The sequence below is a fragment of the Misgurnus anguillicaudatus genome, chromosome 2 (genome assembly GCF_027580225.2).
Source record: "Misgurnus anguillicaudatus chromosome 2, ASM2758022v2, whole genome shotgun sequence".
Taxonomy (NCBI): domain Eukaryota; kingdom Metazoa; phylum Chordata; class Actinopteri; order Cypriniformes; family Cobitidae; genus Misgurnus; species Misgurnus anguillicaudatus.
The window spans coordinates 49,332,275-49,348,342 of record NC_073338.2 but is presented as its reverse complement, the minus strand read 5'-3'; the positions used below and the strand labels follow the sequence as shown (position 1 = coordinate 49,348,342).

At 35.5% G+C, this 16,068-nt stretch overlaps 1 protein-coding gene across 1 annotated transcript in view; it reads left to right on the top strand.

Moving 5' to 3' along the window:
• The window catches only part of LOC129443167 (piezo-type mechanosensitive ion channel component 2), a 146,674-nt gene that overhangs the window by 92,027 nt on the left and 38,579 nt on the right, over positions 1-16,068 (top strand). The window contains exons 28-34 of the mRNA XM_073857068.1: positions 1,292-1,535; positions 1,663-1,765; positions 2,109-2,277; positions 4,015-4,104; positions 5,036-5,169; positions 8,782-8,844; positions 14,395-14,495. Of these exons, the coding sequence (XP_073713169.1) occupies positions 1,292-1,535; positions 1,663-1,765; positions 2,109-2,277; positions 4,015-4,104; positions 5,036-5,169; positions 8,782-8,844; positions 14,395-14,495 (904 nt within the window). The remainder of the gene's footprint in view (positions 1-1,291; positions 1,536-1,662; positions 1,766-2,108; positions 2,278-4,014; positions 4,105-5,035; positions 5,170-8,781; positions 8,845-14,394; positions 14,496-16,068) is intronic.

The window sequence follows — 16,068 nt, the reverse complement described above, 5'->3', positions numbered from 1 at the left end:
ACAGAGGGGTGTGTGGTGCGCTGCTTTTGGGCTTCCAGTGCCACTTTTTAGGCTAACTAAACTTATATGAATACAAATGAAAGCGGCATCTTTTAAGTTTATGACTATACTTTACATCTACTTCGTAGGACGTATGATGTCATATGACATTGTAGTGGTCCTGTTCCATTTTTTAATGGAATAGAATTGGAATTGGGCCTAAACCCAGCCTTAGGCCATTCAGAAATACTGGTTTGTTAGTAGAATCCGTTAGGCACTACAATGATTTTTCAAGTCGTCTTCAAAGTGCACAGAAAAAGTATTGGATAAACGGTGCGCACATGTCAAGGTTTTTACCGGGTTAAAATAGGCTTACCAAATATATTGAGATTTTTTTTAACTTTCTACCTTCATTTAGAAAGGATAGCGAAGAGTGACTGGGGATTTGTTTAGAAGTCTAATTAGCTAAATACTGTACAAGTGAAATGATAAAGTGACATTTGTGAAAATAAGTCATTTCAATTACTGACTAATAATGAAATTATTAACCCTTAACATAACAAGAGTCTGAAAAAATATGCTTATTTACAAGAAAACATGTGAGACATACTTCGAGCTCTTCAAATATTTTTTCTTTTTGGGACTGCAGTGTGACCCAGACATGGTCTGTCTTCGTGGTTTGATGCACAGTATATGTTTTGTGATGGCCGAGGACTTTTTACTCATCACTCTACTCAACCCCTTTTTCTCCCTCACTTTCCAAGAATTTCCATGGCTCATATTGCAGAAAGAGGGAAAAATCCATAACACGCCATCGCAAGCTCTCTCTCTCTCTCTCTCTCTCTGTCTGAGCTCTAACCCAATAAGTAGCTTTTAAGTATGGACTGATCTTTTTTCTACAAGGGGATTGATTTTTGAGGAGGAAGCATCTACTTGTTGTGGTCCATCAATGCTAGAACATCTCAGCTTTTCATCATAGCTTTTAGTACAGGCCTGTGGCTAAGCATCACGGCTATGTGGGCAAACAGAGAGGATGGACTTTAACCTTTGGAGTGGCGGGTCTAAAGTGCATTCCAAGATCCACACAGGCTTTCAGCGTCAAGCGTCATGTGAAGGAATTCAGTTCTGGCTATCGATTCACTCTTTATGATTATGGCATCATTAGGTCGCATAACCCATTCAATCAATCTCATCAATAAAAGCACACCGCATCCCTGTTTGCATACTTTGGATATCATTCCAATTTGGATGCGGCTGGTGTATTAAAGGTCGGCTAAATGCATTTAAACTTGGTTTTTCTTTCTTCTCTCAGGTCGTATCTGGACATGCTAAAGGTGATTATGTTCAGCTACCTGTTCTGGTTTGTCCTGACCATCATCTTCATCACAGGAACGACTCGCATCAGCATCTTCTGCATGGGTTACCTGGTGGCCTGTTTTTACTTCCTGCTGTTCGGTGGGGATCTTTTACTTAAGCCGATCAAAGTGATTCTCAAATACTGGGACTTTCTCATCGCTTACAACGTTTTCGTCATCACCATGAAAAATGTCTTTGCTGTGAGTGAAATCTGATTTTAAATTCATTTAATTGTCAGCCATAAAAGATGAGTAGATAATAGAACTGTGACATTAGATGATGTGGAATATGGGTAGTTTTTAATATTTGATGCCATTGTGTTTTCAGATTTTGGCTTGTGGTTACATCAAGTCTTTGATGGTGAAAAGCTGCTGGCTTATACAGTTGCTCAGTCTTGCCTGCACAATAAAAGAGTATGAAGATCTACCAGGTATGAAGCTCATGAAGCTTTGTGGTCGAAGCTTTGCCACCACCACCTACTGTAACCTTGTGGTTTCTAATCCTTGCTAACATTATTTAATGTTAATTAATGGATAGATGCGTCTCTCTCTACAGTAGTTAACGTATAAAACGCTGCCATTAAAGATTTGCATTTGAAGAAATTCGCCGAATGCATTTTGATGAGTAAAACGAATGATAAATAAAGCGAACGTAAATTATTTAGTAATGAAAACAATTGATAAAGTAGCAGTCAAGGAACAAAATAAGTAACATGAAATGCAACAAAACACTCCTAACACTTCTAATGTCCTTCATGTCTGTTTTCTCTGTAGTTCCAGCGATAGGAAGTTCCAAGGTGTGCGATTTGCCGCGGGATGAGGCCGGGATTATATGGGATAGCATTTGTTTCACCTTCCTGCTTCTACAGAGACGTGTATTTATGAGCTACTACTTTCTACATGTGATCGCTGACATCCGAGCTGGACAGATACTTGCATCTCGGTACAATCTGCTAAACTGCACACATGCTAAATTTTCTTAATACACGACTCTCTTGAAAACGTTATTTTGATCAGTCAGTGGCGACATTTCAAGGTCTCTTTAAACTGCTAACATATTAATTTTAAAGTATCACTCTGCTTTTTCTTTTCATGCTAATGTTAGGGCTGCTCGATTATGGGCAAAATCATAATCACGGTTATTTTGGTAAAAATCATAATCACGATTATTTAACTCTTTTCCTGCCACTGACGAGTTATATTGTCAATTAAGAGAAAACGCCAATAACGCTTTCCTGATGAGTTTTTACGGTAATCTGTAATTCCGCTATTATCCACTAGATGATAATCTTACCCAATTTAAAAGTGAAGCAATAAAAAACTGATGCAAAAACATTTTTTTTATATATTATACTCTGTGTATGTTTTGATAACTAAAGTCCTTTACAAAAATGCAATTATTTCAGCTTTTTTTAACTTATATTTGAGAGGTTATAAAAAGAGAACAAATGAAGATAGTATAAAATGTTTTTTCCCGCGTTGTTTGTTTGTTTAAAAGCAGAGGGCCTGCTCTTTCATTTGAGATATTTGTATGTTTATATATTTATAAATGAAAATATTCCATGGCTGGCGGGGAATGAGTTATCACGATTACTCAGTGACTTTGACTTAAATATGCATTTATTTAACCTTTTTATTAAAAAAAGGATACATGTGCAATAGGATACACGTGTCAAAGCAGTGGTGCCTTTAAAAGTGCCTTACAAGCACAACAAATGAAGCTATTTATATTTTAATCACACAAAAATGTTTTACCTCGATTATCTTGTTTTTGTAATTGTTTAAATCAAAACATTAAATTGAAAATGAAAATTGATTAATTGCACAGCGCTAGCCAACATAAACATAATACATTACCAGCAAGCAAAATATTTCAAATCAGCGCTTGGTGACTAATTATTTATTAATGTGACAATTAGTCATTCACTACTTTGGGGCCCTTCTTTTGCTGGATTAAAGTTCAGCCGAACATAAATTATAGCAAAAAATATTATTTTTATAACAACTAACATCCTAACTAACTCCCTTAACATGTATTTGGTCCTGGTTTTGAATGTGATTTGTAAGTTGCTTTGGTCAGAAAGTTTTCATTGAAAATGTATATACACTACCTGTCCAAAGTTTTGGAAAACTCACTCGTTCTTTATTCATATTTTTCCACATTACAGAATAATAATAATCTCGTCCAAACTATGGCATAACACAAATGTAACTGAGGAAATCATGTTGGTGACTAACAGCATCCAATATTAATCCAAACTTTGTAATAATTTGAATCTTAGAAATTGCAAAAACATACTCGTGTCAGTTTATAATTTAAGCTTCTTGAAGTTTCACCATAGGATGAATTTAAACGAATATCAAAGAAGTTCACGTTTTATCTGGGCTCTTATTGGCTGCTTCTCCTTCTCTATTCAGTCTAAGATAATATAAATAAAAATAATATTTAAAAATACAATTTTAGTTTTTTAATAACAGAAATTAATCTGTTTGGCACAGGTATATTTTTGTCTACAAAAGTAATTTTAAGCATTTAACCATACACCTTCAGATTAAATGATTTTTAAGATCATAGTTAACATTTTTTTCAAGTGTTGTAGTAAAACTTTTGCCTTGTAGTGTACATCCATGCAATGTATTTGGGTGTCGATTTTTGACTGCATGTTTTGATGTGTTATAGAGGAGCTGAGCTGTTTCAGGCAAGCATCGTGAAGGCCGTCAGAGCTCGCCTGGAAGAGGAGAAGAGATCCATGGAGCAGCTGAAGAGACAGTAAGACTTACTGATCACTTTAACACTTTCACTTTACTGGAAAAGTGTTTTTTTAGCGTTTGATTACATGTAAAAAGTCAGCTATTCATTCTCTCAAAGCTATAAACCTATGAGGGAATTAATGAACTACTTATTGTGACTTTAAGGGAACACGCCCACACCCCCGCTAGCCTAGCTTAGCACAAAGACTGGAAGTGAATGGGTCCAGCTAGCATACTGCTCCCAATATGAGAAAAAATAACGCAAACATTTCCACATTTATATGTTGTGATTTGTATAGTCACAGCGTGCACAAACAACAAGGTGATATGAGACACAGCCACCCTCCAACAGCGCACATACCGGGAACTACACCCTCAGAAGACGAAGCACTGCCACTTGGGGGGAGTGATTTGCTCGTAGCACCCGAGAATCCCAGTGGGGAGGAGCAGAGAGTTTGCTCAGAGTCACTCCGCACATGTAGCAGTGCGGAGCTAGTCCTAAAAGTTCACTTTTAACAGAGATTCGCATTTATTAAATTAAGTTCCCTTTCGTGGGAACTCTACGCTGCGTCAGGGAGCTGATGCTGTGGGAATGTCTACAGCGTGACAACGTCTGAGTATGTATATCAAATGGTTGGGTGTGATGTCACAGGCGAAAGCCAGAGAGCATAAAAGGACGCACAGGAACGTCCACTTGCATATGTTGAAGCGGGTGTACAGGTACGCTGGAAGTATGGCAGAGATGCAGGGTCTTGTTCCCTTCTTAGAGAACAGAGGTTAAATACGTAACCTAGAGATGTTTTTCTCTTTTTAAAAATGAAAAAAAAAATATTGATAACTCATCTTGCACCACACAGATTACAAATCTATGAGAATTGCCCCCTGTTATCCCTATCAATTGTTATACATTGTATGTGATTTCTCTGGTGACTATGAACACGTTCATTTAGGATGGATCGCATTAAGACCCGGCAGCAGAAGTTTAAGAGGGGAAAGGAGAAGATGCTGAGCATGTCACAGGAGTCGGGAGACGGACAGAAACTCATTCCTCCTGAGGATAACGATGATGATGATGATGATGAGGGTATGACAATGTATATTATGATGGTGGGAGAGTATGAGTTTAATAGTTTCTTTTATGGGAACTTTAGCTTATTTGACACTTTTAAGAAAAAAGCTTTTTAAGAGCTTTTTTAGCCACATTTTATGATACAGTTGCACTATTGTTGAAAGGTTTGGAATCACTATGGTCAGGCTCTTATTATAGGATTTTTAAAATCGTGCCTGATTAGGATATCTAGTTGCCGCACACACACACTCACACTCCAAGATTTATGAAAAATCTAATTGCATCACACACTACAGAATATTATTAAGATTGTTGAGCCAGAAGATGGCTTCATTTCGTTGCTAGTGCGCTAGAAACTTTCTTGTTTAAAACCGAGGTGATTTCTCCTCAACTGTTGGTTTTGAGGGATTCGATCGTGATATATTGTCACAGGCAGTCTTGTTGTTTCTGCCCTTCTATAAGCCGTGTCTTCCGGACGTACAGCAGTTTTTGTAAAATTTGCTTTGTTGCATATTTTAAAGGTACCGTAGAATGTAAAACTGTATTTACCATGCATAGATGAATAATAAGAGTTCTGTACATGGTAATGCATATCGAGAGCTTCAAACATGACTGTTTCCTCGTTTTTATGGAAACCTTGTGCATGCAGAAGACAGCTGGAAAACAGACCAATCTCAACATAACACAAACCGTGAGGTTACAGTACAGTTGCGATGTACGCCACAGCATTAAATTACACATTAAATTTGTTACAATGTTAAAAACAAAGTGGTGACTGCTGAGTTAGCGCTATATGCTAGTTAATGCTAAATGCTAAGATTTAGCCTGAAGTTCTACTATTGACGTTAAAGTTACGTTTTGCAGATCCTTACGGAAAAAACACAAACTTATCACTCATTATCTATTTCTGATACAGACTCAAACACAGTGTTGTTTTTGGCAGCCCTTTTAGTTTTAGTCTTAGTCTTTTGGACGAAAATTCAATTCAATTCAATTTTATTTATATAGCGCTTTTCACAATTTGGTAATTGTATCAAGCAGCTTTACATTAATAGAAGCAGTGAAAAGCACAGAAAATTGACAGATAGCATAACATAATACAGATAGCATAAGCAGCAGAATTTGCTGCGGCTATGCATCAACATTATAAGCGAGCGTATTACTAATGTAACTTAGCACCCTCTTTTATAAGTTAAGCCCAAGAAGGCTGACTCCCCGGGTTGAAAAACCCCCTAGGAGAAAAAACCCGGACTTTTTAGCCGGGGAAGTAAAAAAAGTCCTAGGAGGGAAAAACCCTTGGGAGATACATATATATATACATTGAAACGGATAAGGAGATTAAGCGGAGATTAAGCGAGTTCTGCCGGTGGTCGTTGGTCAGGCATCAGCTGGGCATCACGTTGAAGTACAGCCAGTAGATCCGACTTTCACATTTACCCAGAACTGGATCTGTTTGTCTCATTGTCCTCGGGAACGAGGACGAGACAGGGAGAGAGAAACAAAATCTTATTAGCGTAGGGGCCGTTCACATGTAAAGCAAGTGTCACACAGTGTTAAGTTAAGTCAGCTTGGTTCCGGACAGGTAAACTATTGCTGGTTAAGTGTATTACATATAGTTGATGATTTTAGAGAATTTGTGGGCCCAGGGTGAGTCTATGTATGGGCCCCCCCATATGATCTTTAAAACAGAAACAGAAACTCGTTATGGTGGTATGGATGAAAATGGTTTTTAGTTTTAGTCACATTTTAGTCACTTATAAACTTGAAAGTTTTAGTCAAGTTTTAGTCGACGAAAACACAAAAAGGTTTTAGTCAAGTTTAAGTCAATGTTAGTATTCTTTAACAAATGAATTTAGGTTAAAAAGTGTGGTGTATTTAATACTATTAAAATGTGCATTAAGGTTGTCCCTGAGGGCTTGCCCTTGTTTTAGTCGTGTGCCTTCTGCGCATGTCATAACAAAAAAGTTGAGCCTGATATCCCCTGATGTTGAGTTTGTGTGTTACGCTGAGACCTCGCTTATAAAGTTGAGAAACGCGTGCCTTGCCTTGTTATTTAAATACACCACAAAAAGTATTGGAAATGGGCTTAGGTTTGAGAAGTAGATACATGTAAAACCTTAAGCTTACCATGAAATGTGTCACAAGCCGATTGTCGAGTAAAATTGAATGTATATGATATGTTAACAGAGTCGTTACATTTAAAAAATATTAGCGTGATGAGCATTCAGGTGCCGCTTGAGGTTGCTGGTATTCTTCCCACCTAGTTTGTGGCCACATTTACCGTCGTCTCCCAATATGCATTCCGTTTTTCTGTCTGATGGATTATACTGAAAGTATGTCCATAAATCATCTCGTCGTTTCCGTTTATTGCTCACCGCCACATTCCTTCGAACTCGCCACAGTCGCAGGTGTGTTGTTGTTGTTGTTGTGTGAGATCTGGTGCGCGTGCGCGGCATGGCGGAGCCGGGTGGTGGGCGTGAGTGAGACTGAGACTGTGTTGACCCAAAACAGGGATAGGAAGCAGCAGCATTGCTGATACTTTTTAGCTAAAAACAGACAGGTTTCACGCAAAATTGACAGAAATGACATGCATTGTGAACGCCAGACTTATAATCATTTTTGTTTGGTCTCTTGTCAACGAAAACTCGAAAGCGTCTCGTCATGTTTTCGTCACCTTAGAGACATTTTTACCTAGTCATAGTTGCGTTAGCGTCATAAAAAATAGGTGCGTCATCGAAATCATTTCGTTATCGTTGATGAAAACAACACTGCTCAAACATAAAGTCCGTTTACACACACACACAGAGCTACTGAAGGAGCTGCTCTGAGAAACAGCCAATTAGAGCAGAGCTCAACATTATTATTCATGACCCTTTCAAATAAGATAATAATAGACAATTTCATTCTAAAGACAAATCATAGCCATGTAAATATAGTCACATACCTTCTATGTAGATATCAAAGAACAAATTAATATATTATTTCAATGCATTCTTTGGCACCTTTAAAGGTTTGTCATTCACATAGGTTATTGTGGAAGTACTGATGTAATCATAAAATCCAAAATATCAAATTTCATGCAGGAGATCAAGAGGTGTACTATTTGATCTGTAAACATCACACATCAGATGATAATCTGAGCTTAACATCGAAGTCCAGGAATCGATTTTCTCTTGGATTCTCGGGAGGGGATAATGGGGGTAAATTTGGGCCAAAATCCTGTAGTGTGAGCCTGACTTTTTAATGAAAGCAGTTGGTTGCCTTAACTGATGATGTGCAATTCATTACAATACTGTAAATTACTGTAAAAAAAAAAAAAAGTTTTGTGGATGGACATAAGGCAAAGATGATCCTATAGATCCATTAGAAATAGAAGTAGAAGTCAATCGCATATATGGGAAATGCCACAATGCACTGCTCTCCTTAATGCAAATAAGAGTGTTAGTTGAAATAACGAGTCATTTGCATAAAGCATCTTTTGTGAATAAGATTTCATAGTGATTCTGAACTTTTTAACTGTAGCGTTTAAAGCTTTATTTGATAGCTGAAGGTCTTTTGGTTTTCTTTGACCGTCAGATTTTGGACAGATAGATGTGCTTTATTAATACTCTGACGTTTCATTTGCAGAGAGAAAGAGAAACAAGGTGAATAAAAAGCAGTGGTGGAGGCCATGGGTTGATCATGCGTCCAGTAGGTTCAACACAACATCATTATCTACTCTCACTGTCCTTGTGTCCTTAAGCAGAAGTCCGAGGATTTCAATACTGCACCTGAACTCGGTCACACCTCCTCCAGCAGACTCCACCTCCAGACTTGAAACCTTTCTCATTTCTATTTAAGGCTTCTGAGGCTAGACATCATATTGGAGGCATTCCTGTAATGCAGGACCTTTTGAACTTTCCACAAATTATAAACTAGATGATAACATAATGACAAAATGAAAAAAAAATGTACTCAAGCCATCCGAGATACATATGTTCATCATCTTTCAGACGAACACAGTCATGGGGTAATTTTCTTTTTGTCGCTAAACTATTGCTTTAAGTTGTATTAATTTAAGTCGACAATTAATATTCATACTTCCCATCAGTATAGTATTAAAAAACAACAATTTAATGTATTTAAGGAACTGGCTTCAGTTAATAGGATTTAGTTAATAGTTGAGTTCCACTTTAAATATTTAATTTGGACAAAAAGGTAAAAATGAAGAAACTGTTGAAATATTTAAAATATATTTTTATGCTAATTTGTCATACTGGACTTTATTGCACTTGGCCAATAAATTGATTTATAATTCTTGCCATATTCATTTAATATTATAATAAAATAAATATTAAAATGAATAAATAAAAGTGTATATATATGATTTCATTCCCCCAGTAATATTGTTGTGATTTATTGTTTTCTACAATGGAAACATTAAAAGTTGGATCCACTTAAAAAAATAACTTCAATTGGTAACGTCTAAAGTTTTTTAAATTAAATGTTCTCGCTTTAAAGGGGACATATCATGAAAATCTGACTTTTTCTATGTTTAAGTGCTATAATTGGGTCCCCAGTTCTTCGATCAACCTAGAATATGTGAAAAAAGATCAACCCAGTTACTTAGTTTTGGTAAATCATTCTCTGCAAGCATGTGAAAAAATCTATCATTGAAATTTGGCTCCCCTTGTGATGTCAGAAGGAGATCTTATTATAATAACCATGGCCCTGCCATTTAGTGCAGAGAGAAAGAGAGAGAGAGAGAAAATAATTGACAACACAATAAAGTTTAAATTTCAACAAAACGCCAATGTGGTGATCAGTATTTGCATTTCGTCAACTCATCTGCATTTAACTCTTTTACCGCCAGCATTTTTTAAAAAAGTTGCCAGCCAGCGCCAGCGTTTTTCATGATTTTCACCAAAGTTTAATGCCTTCCAGATAATGTTCTTCTTTGAATATATAAACATACAATATACCAAATGAAAGAACAGACCCTCTGCTTTCAAACAAAAAAAACTTTTCTTCCTACCTTGAGTAGTTCTTTTGTAATCAGCTTTTGAATATGGGTAGGTTTCTGCAAAAACACCACATTTTGAGCCAAAAGCAGAGATAATTCCATTTTTGTGACGGACTTTTCATAGAGATCCCATTCAGAGCGATCTTTAAAACAGACACGGACATGCAGCTGCTTGCCATAGGGCAATACTTCCGGGTTTAAAAAGTTGCGGAAGTGCGCCACCTAGTGGATAATAGCGGTATTGCGGAAAGATGGAAAATCTCGTCATTGGCGGGGAAGCGTTTTCTCTTAATTGATATCTCGACGAGATATCTCGCCATTGACGAGATATCTCGTCAATGGCGGGGAAAGAGTTAAAAAGTGAAATGTTCCCTTTAAGTGAAAAATTTAAGTTGAAAATGTTTAAATATTTTGGGTGTTACCAAATGAAGTACGTTTTTTTAAGTAGAGCAGCTTTCACTTTTTAAATGTCTATATAAAATATACTGCATACTAGGAACTGATGTAAAATTAACTGTTTTCCACTGATGTAAAAGCTTTTTTATGCTTTAAACCAAATATTTATTAAGCCATATAAGCAGGAGTATCTGTAATGAAGCCTTAAATAGATACTGAAGAGCAGCCGGAGGAAAGGTTTCATGTCTGGATGGTGCTGGTTTGTTGTTATATGGATGTAGGATGTGGTGAACAGAGTTCACAGTAGAGAATCACTCGGCTTTAATCAAATCCATTGAGAAACTTACATGTGTAAAAGAGAGATTTCCTGCATCGGCTGCTCGACCATCACTGCTCACCCAAAACCTAAAATTCTGTGCATTTGTCCGTCCGAAAAGAAATGGAACGTATAAATGTGAAAGAATCACGAATCTATATGTTTTTAGCATTTTAAACATTAACTGACAAACTACACCGGAAACACAGTGGTATACATACAAACAGTTAACAAAACAGTTAGGGTGGGGCACGGGTGTGCCTTATACATGCTGCTGACTCTTTGATCGCCCTCTGGTGGCTGGATGCAGTACAAGTCATTAACTCCGCCCTCTCCACGCAAACGAACGGGAAATAAATTACACTTCCAATAACATTTTCCGAAAGATGGTTTTGATCCTTTAAGATAGTTGTTATCACGCTTATATGTTCAATTGTTCATTTTTGTAATAAGTTTCATTTTAGCTAGTAATTTGATGCTATAGAAATGGTGTGTGTCGTTATGATCGACATTTGTGATTGACAGCTTATCTGAGCGGACTCTCTGAGCTTCAAGGGAAGATTGAAGATACAACTAACTACTTTCGATTTCTGTGTTATTTCAACAAAATGAGTTGTGTTAAACTTACCTTATTTTAGCAATCCAGTCGATCAAGGGGTGTGGTTGAATTTGGCGCGCGTGCATTTGGGCGAAAGTGTGATATGGTGGCTCTACGAACAATTCCTTCTGCCAAGCCCTAGCTCCAAACTGTCGTTTTTGCGTAACATGTCAGCACCCATCGTCAGACACTTTACATTCAGTTAATTACAAAGGAAGGATGTGCCGTTGCTTCGTCCATCTTTTTTTACAGTCTATGGCGGGGCCACAGTGAAAGAACTACAAAAAACACAGAAAAAACTACAACAGGAAGTGATGACATAATACAAAATATAACACATGACAACAAATCACAAAACACATTACACAATTATTTTTTTTCTCTTATGGAGCACAAAATAAGGTATTAATCATTTCTCCGAATAACATGCCATTTAATAATTTACGTTTATGCATTTGGCAGATGCTTTCATCCACACAGTCCGAGTATATACAGTACTATACTGTACATTTTACAGTTTTACTATAGATGTGCTCCCTGGGAATCAAACTCACAACCTCAAAAGTGGTCAAATGTTCATTTTGTGCATGTTTTAAACACCATGAGGCAGAGAAATGACAGAATTTTTATTTTGGGGTGATTTTTTTCATCTTAAAACTAAATGGGCAGGATCTCTCTCTTCAAGAGCTGGAAACGGTTTTAGATATTGGGTTTGCTATATCATCAAAATTAAAAGCCATTAAAATCATCAAAAGTGAAAGAAATACCATCAGACTTACAGTTTTAGTGCTGTTTTATTGTCTAACAGATGGGGTGGTGATGGTATTTCTTTTATTTTTTTGATGTGCTGATCTCAGTTATCAGCTTAATACTCAAACACACTTGATATGCGTTCATAACAAATCAAAGTAATTCAGTTTGATTTAATATAGTGACTGGAATGCTATTTGATATTAAAAATAAAGCATGACTTACAAAAAAGGTCTGTGGTGATACCATAGTACAGTGATGGTATCGGACTGTAACACTGTACTATGATATCCGATTGAATATGATATGAATATGATGGCTGTATTCATATATCATGGTATTTACATTACAGTACATGGTGTTTAAGGTACTGCCAATAATACCATTGTATTACAACATGGTATTACTGTGGTACCTTGTAAAAACCATGGTAATACCATGGTACTTTTTTTGTAAGGAGACATTCCAATCACTATATACTGTAAGATAATATTTAATATTTTTACCAGGACTTTATAGGGTCATTATTTGACTCTGTCCTTTAAAAGTGTATAAAGTATTTTCCCAGCATCCTCCCCTGCCCTCCCTCTCCACCGTGGCTCTTCTGTTCAAGGACACAAGGCAGTTTCTGTATTCCAATTTCTGTTTTGCTATTTCACTGTGTAACTGCGAACACAGAATTTTGAAGGGAATTTCTTTTTTCAGATGACTAACTAACCCTCCACGAAAATGATCAGAGATATGCTTTCAGTTCATTTTAATGTTGATGTGGCTGTGACATTTTTAATTGTATCATTATTTATACCCGTTTAATTGTTGTTGTGGTGCTTAAACTGAAAATACCGACTATATTTACTCACCCTCATGACTGACTTGTACACTATATTCATCTGAAGACATAAACTCTATACTGATGTCCTGAAATGTCTGTGTTTCTAAGAAACAGCCATTGATGCAAATTGCCAAATTGGTGATTCTCACGAAATCCAGATTTAGAAGGTGTCCAGCATCAGAATTTTTAAAAAGCCCTTAAAGCCTATTTTTTTGCACATATAAGATTAAGGTCTGAACTTACTTTAACCATTATTTTTAGAGGATTTAAAAAATATTTCCTATTGAATTATTTACATTTTTTAGATTATCATGATCAAAAATGATCATTACCGCAACATGATATTATGCACTTACAAACTCATGTTTCGGTAATGAGAACTAAAAAGTTATCTAGACACTATGACAAACAAAATTTTAACTTTTATCTGGAAAGAAAAAAATAAGATCAACTTAACTTTTTTTGGAAAATGTTAGTTAATTGAGTGCTTAAACACGATTGAAAATTGTTGTGGAGGATGAGAAAATTGGTCTTGGACACATTTATATTCCTTTTTGTCTCTACATTTACTAATGATCACCAAATACCACATGTTTCTTTACTGTAAATGTTTATAATATAACATGCACTGAAGCTTTTTATTTTTTTATTTTTTTTTAATTATAAATTTTCCATGTCAAAGAACCCAAATCCAGTCATTGACACGTTGCGGTAATGAAAATTTTCCCCTTAAATGTGGAAAAAACAACAAAATTGGTTTGTACGATGTCATTTGAAATCATGTGCAAAATATTACATGAAGAGAAAAGTTATTTACTTTTTTATCAAAATGTTTCATGACACCTCATAAGTCTAATTTCGCGAGAATCACCACATGCTGTTAGTTGTGGCACATGAAGTAAGTTAATATAATGTGCCAGTTGAAAATGATCTGTCTTTCTCACAAAGGTGTTACTGCTTTTAAAGCTTTGTTATGTTGACTTTTATGGTGCTTTTATGTACTGCATTTGGAGTTTCATAGACAAAGTTTTGTTAATTAAAAATGAGCTCTTGTTTTGTTTCTTATAAGCACACATACAGTAAAAGTGGAATGACATAAGGATGAGTAAATAATGTCAGTATGCTCGTGTTTGTGTGAACTGTTTCTTATGTATGACCATACGGTTTTCAGATTCATTTTTATATTAATGACATTTGTTTCAGGTCAAAGGATTGGTTGGTATTTTTCTATATAGAGATATGTGTCTACAAAGTTGATGATGAATGCAAACAAGCACTTTCGATCTTTATATCTTATGTTTAAATAACATTCTTCATGCTAAACATTCTCATCGTTCCTCTATCAGTGGTTAGAAGTGGTGATTATTACCTGTTTGAAACTGACAGCGAAGAGGAGGAGGAGGAAGAGAAAAAAGAAGAAGAATTGCCTAAGAAATCTGCCTTTCAGGTGAGTGTCATACTGCGTTGTCATTCAGAAGGGAAACTTTTCTTTCTAAAGTTTTCATTTATAGAAGAGAAACATTCAACTTTTGTGTTTATGAATAAAAAAAAGTTGTCTTGCATAGTCCACTTGAAATTATACACTCTTAAAAATTCTGAGTAATTTATAATCCAGCGTTGGGTCAAAAAGGGACAAGCCCAGACCCTTGGGTTGTAATTTAATTAGTGCTAGGCAAAGATTAATCGCGAATAATCGCATGCAAAATAAAAGTGATTTTTTTTGCATAATATATGAGTGTGTGTAATTATTATGTATATTTAAATAAATACACACACATTCATGTACAGTACAGGGCAAAAGTTTGGACACACTTGACTAAAATGTTAACTATTATGGAGTGAAAACAGTATCAGAACCTTACAAAACTTTTGACAATATGACAAAGCCGTTAAATTCAAAACCTCAAAAAACTTTTAATATACTTAATTCTGTTATAAAGTATATTTGATTGTATTGTATGCAGTGTTGGGTGTAACTAGTTACTAAGTAATTAGTTACAGTAATTTAAATACTTTTCCCTTGAAAAAGTAAAGTAAGGGATTACTCTTATTTTTCTTGTAATCTAATTACAGTTACTTTTGATGTAACTAAATACTGTGTATGGACTGTAAAACAATTATTTATACTAAAATACAATAGTGGATTTAACTTGGTTTTAGTGTACAATTCTCACTATTAACTGGTTGATTATTATTAGCATTAATATTAATGAGATGTTGGCTGTTTATTAATACTTAATAGCACATATTAATGCCTGAATCTGCAAAACCTTATTCTACATCCTTAACCCTCCCCATATCTACCAATACTTAAAATTATCAACTTCTTTAGTATTAATAAGCAGTAGTTGGAGTATATTGAGGCAAAAGTAGTTAATAGTTAGTTAATAAAGAAAATTGGACCCTAAAGTGGGACCAGAATAATTGATCTATCCTTGTATCATATACTAAATAGGATTTAGAAAGTAATTAGTAATAAGTAATTAAATACTTTTTGGAGAAAGTAATTTGTAAAGTAATCTAATTACATGATTGAAGATGTAATTAGTAACTAGTAATTAATTACTTTTTTTGAGTAACTTACCCAACACTGATTGTATGTTTTGTAAATTGTGATGTCCGTCTACCCCCTGTTATCTGTTCATTGTTGTCTTAAATCTGTTAAATAAAAAAAAATAAAAAATAAAAAACAGTATCAAAACCTCTCACAAATGCACACAAAAGTACACACGTGCACCATAGTTCACAAATGCACACAATAAATCCAGATGCACGCACAGTAATTCACAAATGCGTGCAGGAGATCCACGCGCACTCATGAGAATTCATAAATGCACACAGAATTCACACACTAAAATCTACAAATGCACACAAAAAATTCACACACTGAAATCCACAGATGCACACAAAAAATTCACACACTAAAATCTACAAATGCACAAAAAAAATTCACACACTGAAATCCACGTAGAAGATTCACACTAACGTTAACATGAAAAATTTTAAATCAATCCTCCTTG